At 39.8% G+C, this 8628-nt stretch overlaps 1 protein-coding gene across 1 annotated transcript in view; it reads left to right on the top strand.

Annotated features, from left to right (window-relative positions):
- Positions 1 to 1423: 1423 nt before the first annotated feature.
- The window catches only part of LOC103804335 (homer protein homolog 1), a gene marked incomplete at its 5' end in the record, with an annotated part of 19169 nt that continues 11964 nt past the window's right edge, over positions 1424 to 8628 (top strand). The window contains 2 exons of the mRNA XM_009076944.1: positions 1424 to 1580; positions 8448 to 8579. Coding sequence (XP_009075192.1) covers positions 1424 to 1580; positions 8448 to 8579 — 289 coding nt within the window. The remainder of the gene's footprint in view (positions 1581 to 8447; positions 8580 to 8628) is intronic.

An 8628-nucleotide genomic window follows, 5' to 3' on the forward strand; every position in this document is an offset into this window, starting at 1 on the left:
GAAAAGACTGTAACTCTAGTGTTACCAGAAATGATTAAAGAAGTGTCAGTAAGCTTTGTTTGTGCTGTTCCATACCTAACTGCAGTGTCTGTGCCAGACCCTGCAAGGTGCTCTGATTGGTCTTGAGCTGCACTGCTGATCAGCCAGCGGGGACATGCCGCCCACCTCCTCAAACAATTTGAGGGTATTTAGTTAGGGCTATGGAAGATCTTCGTGCTGATAGTGCAGGAGAGCAGCAGTTCAGGACTGAACAGTTACCTTTTATTGAAACTCCCACTTGCTTTAGTCATAGATTCTTTGCCTACCTTTTACATATTAAAATTCTCGCCTGTGCTTTGTTGGAAGTCCCAATTATGTGATACACTGTTCTGTGACTGAACTGAATATCAATGCTGGTCAAATGTGTGTTCATTAACCATAGATCTACTATTTGGATTCAGTTATTCTTTGGTCCTTAGGTAATGTGGTCAGAGCCTTTATATTTTCCTTTCAATGTCAGTCTTCATCAACATAACTGTGAGGCTTCTAAGAGGTTTAGTTTTTTTATGGGCTCTTTAAGTTTCCAGAGTTAAAGAACTAGTTCCATTATGGTAATATGCATAACTTTATGTTTGCATATGCTTAATGGGGAGATAAATGAAAAATATATGTAATATTGAAGTCAAGAACTAAAGTTTGATTCAAGAAGTAATTGTAGATACTCAAAAGAGTGGAAAGAATTGATGCAAAGATTCTGTTAAAAGGTCTATAAAAGTCAGTCACCTTTGCATAACCTTTGTGCGCAAGAGATTTAGAGAGAGAACAGCTTACACAGCGTCTTGTATCTTGGTGATTTAGAAGGAAAAGATGAGTTGGTGCTGAGGATACAGTGACATTTGTATGGAGAACTAGCACTGCATTGATCCCCTGGTAAAGCTCCAAAGATGAGGTTTTCACAACACATGTTCCTGGCCTTAATTAATGTTAGTTTTAGAGTAATTGCATTGAATCAGCCAGTTCAGTTCCAGATTATGGCCTAAAATTGATTGGAGAAGAAGTGGGCTTGAAGTCATGCACATGCTGCAGTGTGAAGTGTAATTAGAAAAGTTGCACATGTATTAATGCCATTTCATTTGAAGGGCTAGATGGGCAGCAAGGGCTGGAGAGATGATGAGGTAGGACTGAACCTACATTGTAGATGTCTCTGTTTATCTGACTCTTCAGCAGTGTGGTGATTTTTGCCCTAGAGGACTTGCATTTTGCTTGCATATGCATATTAATGCCTTTACCTGCCCAATGGCAGCAACACACAGAGAGGTTCTCAGACAAGGTTTATGATGCAAAGTAACTTGTGTACATCCCAATGGGCACAGCTGGCAGATAACTTGTGTGTAATGATAGTATGCACATAGTAGATTCATGGCTTCTACTCTCTATCCTTCAGGGAACAACCCATCTTCAGCACCCGAGCTCATGTCTTCCAGATTGACCCAAACACTAAGAAGAACTGGGTTCCCACCAGCAAGCATGCTGTTACTGTGTCCTACTTCTATGACAGCACAAGAAATGTCTACAGGATAATCAGTTTGGATGGCTCAAAGGTAAATTTTATTTCAGAAAATCTGATTGCTTCAAACGTTTCTGTATTTGTTTTCTACTCTGATGTGTCCTTCATGTTTTTTTCTGAGATGTTTGTGTTACCATCTGACTAACAGGTTAGTGACGTGATGTTGTGTGACAGTGGTAGCATTGCCTCATTACGTGCTGTGTTTATTCCAAAATGCTGTTTTCCGTGAGGTCATGTTTACTTCTGTAAATCTGTTGCTGAAGTGATCACCTGTTGCTTGGTTAATGTTGTGAACAGGCTAAAAATACAAAAACTCCTACAAAAAGTACAAACAGGGTTACAATAACATGTTTTCATCTCTGCATTCAGTCGTTTATCAATATAATTGGCTCCAGCATTATGAAGGACATCTGTTCAGTGACCATAATCACTTAGTAAATCCTGTGTTATGTAATATTCCAATTTTTGCTGTAGAGAATGTGAGGATTCCCTCCTAATAAAGCCTGCCTAATGCAGCTCTGCATGGTAAGCTTGTATCAAAACTCAGTTGGTTTGGTTTTGGGGGTTTTTGGTTTGTTTTTTTTGTGATTTTTTTTTCTTCTCTCTTTTAATTAAAAATGTGCTGAGCTGATGTTGTAAGAAGCCTTGTCCAAGAAATTAATTTGATGTGCAGAAAATAGTTTCTAAGGTCCTACCCCAAGTAGGTGTAATAACAGTAACTTTACAAACTGTGTATCAGAAAACTCTGCAGTAAGGGCAGATATGCAGAGTGTAATCAAAAGTTGTGAGGCTTGCCAGGGACTTTCATTTGCACCTTCTGGAAATGCATCAGTTTGTGATGGTTGGAACTGAAATACTTGTTAGAGCATAGCAGTGTTCACAGAGATTTTGTGACTATTTATTGACCAATATTACCCTTCATTTTTAAAAAAATATCCAGAGTATTGCTATTTCAAATGAGGAAGGAGAATTTCTGTCATAAAGAAGTACATAGAAATAGAAAAGGTCTCTACTTTAAGTGATCGAGACTCTGGTATCAGAGCCTACCAGAATTTTACCAAGTTTAAGTCTCCCTTCCCAGTCCTCCTTCAAGTGATTCTTTGAGTTCTGTCAAATAATTCAAATAACTTTTGAGCCACTGTCTATGAATAAAGTATTTGGGTTGGAACTAGATGCTGTATCAAGACTAGCAGTGATAAAATGTAGTTCTTTAACTGATCTGGAGAGTTTACAAAATCCTTGTTCTGGTGTCCACTGGGGTTCCTCTTTCTTCATCCAAAGCTGCAGCCCCTGCCAAGTGCCTGCTGAATTAAATTGTCAAGTAGTTGTTCATCTGTTTATTTGTTCTTTTGTCTACTGCAGCTTTTCCTTTACATTTGCTTAAATACATATTGGCGAGAAATATTGATAATGCAGTTTATCACTTTAATTTACTCTGTGAGTGCTGCAACCCTAATAATGTTTCTATCCAAGTCTTGCATGACTAAGATGTAGGATCCCAGTCATGATTAAGAAAGACCCATTGTTTTAGGCATTCATAGCACTGCCTTGAAACATACACACATGAATAGCAGAGGGACCTGTGGAAGAATTGTAAGGAGGTTTGCAGCATAATTCCCAGAGAGTTCTTTTTTTTTACTTAAAACCCCATCTTTTTTAATGTCTGCATGTACACACTGTGGTACACACAAAGGCCTAAATGTAAACATGAAGCATTCTTAAGTTTGGAGTGCATCCAGGCAGTGTCTCTGCTGTATGGCATACAGCTGGGAGTCAGGAGCGCTACCTGCAATGCACACTGCCAGTGGCCAAAAACACTTGTCAGACCCTACTGGTTTTGAAGCTGTCATGCCCCTCCCTCAGGGGGAATAGTTCCAACCAGGTTCTACTGGATACCTGGGTGCTGGTGGGGTTTGCAGCCCCTTTTGGGTTTGTGTGGTGAAGAGAAGGACGTGCTCAGGTGCTGAGCAGTAAGTGATGGAAACTCACATGTATATTCACTTAGACTGCAGTAAGGAGTGTTTGAGAGAGATATACTTTAGATTTGAGTGATAACCCTTTTTCTGTCCACACCTTTCCCTCTCTTTAGCTCAGTGGGTTTCAGTAGGATTCCTGGATAAAATCTAACTGCTGTACTTATTGTCTAAAAGTCATTAAATCTTTCTTCTTGATAACAAAATGACATTTTAAAGACATCATCTTCACTCACCTGTTATACATTGCAGATTCCCACTTGAATTTGTCCTTGGGGGTTTTTGGTGTATTTTGAGAGAGAGGTTTTTCTCCTTATTTGTGCCAGACCCAGCCAAGACAGGTCCTACAGGAGCAACTTCTGTGTACTTGAAATGTCTTCTGTGTAGTGTTTCCTGAAGCTACAGTCTCCTCTTGAAATACCTTGCACAAGGAATGGTGCATGTCCCTCTAGCTTGACTCCAGAAAGTGTTCCAGGGCCATATGGTGTTCAGTGTATTGTTTTACAGCAATATTTGGAGCTCTGTTGCCCATGGCAGGGCAATTCTGATGAAAGTAATCTGATACAACTTGCAGCTAGTTTCTGTGACCTCTTGAGTCTTTTATGCAACCTTTTCCTCCTACCACTCTCAGAATCAAGAGAAAGCCTGAAAAATAAGATTACTTATGCAGTATGGCATGACAACATTGAGCAGTTGTTGCTAAGGCTTTCAGTTCTTGTTAATTATATAGTCATTGCAAAGTTTCTTGGAAAAAAGTGCTTTAGTGCTTCTTTCTCCTAGGTGATAGAATGAAGCCTCCATTATTTCTCCAACAGCACTGCAGGCATACATTAGTATTATTCCCAGAGTCCCACTGTCTTTTCCTTTCAGTCTCTGGGCATCTCTGAGAAAAGGAAGGAGGTAAGTAGTGTGGTTCCTGCTGTGTTAGTTAACTCTGTGGTAATTTTTTCACAGATGCAAGATAGGAAAACAGAATCTTGTGTTCATCTAAACCAAGAGAAGACTCTGAAAAAGATTTGTTTTCCAATCTGCAGGTTCCATGAGCCTTGTATATGTTATTACTCAGTCAGGTCTCCTATCAGTGTTACTGCAGTAGATGATCTTTACATTTTAATGACTGTCTCACTTAAAAGTGATAATCTGTTTAATGCTCAATAAAGATTTTAAGTAAGGCCTGTAAGCACAAGTCATCAGTGATCTTCCTTTGAAGAAGTTAAAAAATACTGTCTTAATAATTACTGCCTTCAATTTTAGCACAAAACAAAATCATATGTGACCACTACTGCATATCTTGCAGCTAATAGGTTTGCAGTCAGTAAAGTGAGCAGCTCAGACACATGCCCTATTTTCTCACAGCTAAACCAATATGAAAGGAAAACATGAAAGCTATTTTATAATTCCAAAAAAGTCTGAAGATAACTAAATCAGTTTTTCTTCAAAAGCTAAATGTCTGCCTGTCAGATTGACTCTGTTCTGTTTTTAAGATATTCTTGTTCATTTATGCAAACAACGTTCTTAAAAGTTGATGAAATATTTGACAAATGTTATACTGGAAACTCCACAGTGGAATCTGGAGTACAGGGGAGCAGGTAAAGCAGTACCTGTTTGAATGGACAACACAGGCTTAATTGCAAATTCTAATTTAAAAAATAAATCTTTACCTGTTTTTAAGCTCAAGATGTGAAGGATTAGTATGTAGTTCATTCCAGAAGTAGCTAACACTGACTGTATCTGTAGGATGCTCTGGCATTGCACTATTAAAAGCATAATATAGCATGTGAGAGATGTAGCATACATTCAGAGGAGATTGAAAGCCTTGATTTCCTTGTGAAATTGGTAAATAGAATGAAAGGGCTCTTTGTTTTTTTTCAATCACTGGGATCTGAATGTAGTCTTTCCAGTGAGACACTTGCTGTCTTTGGACTAATACTGTCTTCTGAAGTGGAGCCTCCTTATTTTTCTCTGCTGGAAAATAAAGGGAAGAATTGCTGCAACTCTTTCTCAATACCATTCTTTTAAAAAATGTTTTCTTCCTGTCTTTCTGCATTGCAAGGAAACAATTTGATAGTCAATGTAACCCATCCTAAGTGCAGACTGCTGTCAAAACAGATAACCCGTTCTGGTCCAGGCAGCCTGTTCTGATTCTTCCTTCTGCATGCAGCTACGTGGTCAGCTGAAGCAGTGAGCAGTCTGAGCGGAAAACTGGGTGATTTCTCCCAGGGTTTTCACTGGGTTAATGTGAAACCAGCTATGCTGCTGTCACTGCAGGAAATGGCAGCCCTGCAGGCTTTAAACCTGCTTTTTGCTTGGAGGTCTTTACGTCCCTGTCCTTGGAGTCATCTTCTGACTTGAGGAAGTTGTGCCCCTGACATACGGTTCACACTCTCAAATCTGTGATGCAAGTTCCAGTTCATCAAGCAGTGGATGGACCTGGGCTTAAGCAAGCTGGACAGCATGGCTAGATCTCAAGTTGGGAGAAAAAATCTTTTCTACACAGTCCCCAGGATATTTAATTTCAAACATGTTACTGTTGACAGCTTCCACAGCAAGTGAGACTGAGCATTAAGTGAGCTCTCACAGCTTTGTTCTGGGTTGCCACCTGGTTGTTTCAAAAATGGGTTTCCAAGCACTAACAGTGCGCAAGAAAAGAAGCGTACAAGTGCAAAAGAGCTGCAGAGCACCTCCTGTCCGACAAGTCCACCTCCCTGTCTCCTATAACCTCTTCTGTCCTATGTGGCAGACAGCTGTTTTCTTCAAGGTCAGTTGGAGGAGATGGTGCAACTGCAGCCCTGCTGGCGTTTTTTGGGCTCTGAGCCTTATGCCTAAAGAAAGGAGAAAAATGTTTCATTTACCAGTGACTTCACTGATCAGCTTCCCTTGTATGAAAATCTGAGGGATGTTTTTTTGACAATTAATGCTGGAGATGTTTCTCCACCCTCTGGTCACACAGCAAATCCCATCTTTAACCCGCTGAGGCTTGTTGTTCAAAAGTAAGCTTTCAGATTTTCAAAATTATCCAGGATTTGTTCATAATGGTAGCCAAAATATGCATTTTGAGGCAGAGGTTATCAGGGAGAGCTGCCTGTTTGATATCCTCAGCTACATCAAGATTTACTGTCTAAATTAATGTGAGTGTAGTGGAGCTGCCAAGAAGATACCAGTTTTGTTAAATTCACCTTTGCTGCAGTATCTTTGTTTGTCTTTCTACAATTTGCAATCCATTGTGTTCCTCTGAACTTTCTTGCAATACTCTTCTCTACCACTTCACCTGAGAATCACCATATGCACATGGGAGCTGTTTGTGGGCTTAGCTGGCCCCTCAGATTTACATTTGCAGGCTTTCCCTGCAGATTTCAGAAAAAATTTAAGTTGATGATAGCTGTGCTCCAGTGGTACTCTAATCTCAGCAAAAGCCATATCACACAAGTAGTATAGACTGATTTTGACATCTAGAAGATCTTGGGCTTGGGAGAGCAGTACTTAGTCTCTCTGATGTTGAAGTTTCTCTCTGTCAACATCCTGAGAAAATAATGTTATTCTCTTGACATCTGTACAGTGCCTACTAGTCAAAGGATAAAAGAAAGATTGTATTATTTATAACAGAGAAGACAGTTTGGACTGTGTGGATTTTATTGCTGCTTTAGGGTTCTTCAGTAATCACTGGCTTTAACCTGCCTGGGGTAAGGCAGGGATTAGGGTTTCGTGGAAGTAGGAACCATGTGCACATCTGTTCAAATGATTGCCAGCTTGGCACTGTGAGACAACTGCAGTAGGGCATATGCTGACAGTAACCTTTGGTGCACAGTAACTGGCATGTAAGAAAGATTCTTGCAGAATTGTTCTGCTCATAGTGTGTGCTGTTTTCTGGGGAGTTTTAAGGATGTTCTTTTTCACTTGTGTGTTACAAAGCACTATGAAAAGGCCTGTGAATTATTTAACAAACATGGCCAACAGTCTTAGTAGCACCAGACAGATGAGAAAGCCTGCCTGCATTTCACTTCCAATGCACTTATATTTGGGTTTGTGGCTAGTCTTTCTTGTTCATGTTGGCTGGTTGTAAGCTGTACTAACCATCAGTTTTCCAGGTAAATGGAACCCATTTGTATCACTCTTAAGACTTCATCCTGTCATACTGTAAGTCAACTGGATGATTCCACATTGCAGAATTAAAAGTATGTTAGGCAAACTTTAATATGAAGGAAATACTGTTAAAATCCTTGGTGAAACTTCAGTTGCTTTTAGGGGAACCAGCATACCATCTAATAGTTGTATTTTGTGTTTTCCTTAGCAGAAGTTACATGTTGGAGGATGTACATCTTCCATCCCATAGATAAAAAGAACTAGAAAAGAAAAATTATTCCAAGAGTAGCTGTTCTATAGCTGATGTATGATCCTGTCATTGTTAGGCTTGCTTGTATGTGTGTAAAGGAAACAGATTATTGTAGCACAGAAACTGAGAAAGAAACTGTGCTCCTTGTTTTATTGTGTGTTTTTCAGTGAGAGTCTGATATGCAACAGGGCTGGGGAGAATGCAGCGGTGGAGCTTAGAGTGAGACTTGAGAGTCATTGCCTTAGGAGACAAAGAAATACACTCGCAACACAAAAATGGGCTTTGCAAGTTCTTCTGTGGAGCTGTTTTAAAGGACTTTTTTTCAGAGTTGCTGACTAACAAATGACTGCTTGAAATTGCAAATTGGTGCCACCTCCCAGCTCTTCCTCCCTTTGCAGAATATATGTGAAAATATACTACTGCAGGTTTAGCTGTGATTGGATTAGTTTCCTAGTTTCCAGTTTCCTAGTTCTCAGTGTGTGTCTCACTCAGTGTACACAAATGCTTGACTACAATATAGGCATTTCCAGTTCTGAGTAGTCTTTAAAAAAAATAAAACCCACGAGCCCCATTTTTTACAACTATTACTTTTTTCCAGGCAATAATAAATAGCACCATCACCCCCAACATGACATTTACTAAAACATCCCAGAAGTTTGGCCAGTGGGCAGACAGCAGGGCGAATACAGTCTATGGCTTGGGATTTTCATCTGAACATCACCTTTCAAAAGTAAGTATGACCAGTGGCAACTACTCAGCTAGTCAAGCCACTTAAGAAT

Source organism: Acanthisitta chloris, unplaced genomic scaffold (assembly GCF_000695815.1).
Source record: "Acanthisitta chloris isolate BGI_N310 unplaced genomic scaffold, ASM69581v1 scaffold6196, whole genome shotgun sequence".
Lineage (NCBI taxonomy): Eukaryota > Metazoa > Chordata > Aves > Passeriformes > Acanthisittidae > Acanthisitta > Acanthisitta chloris.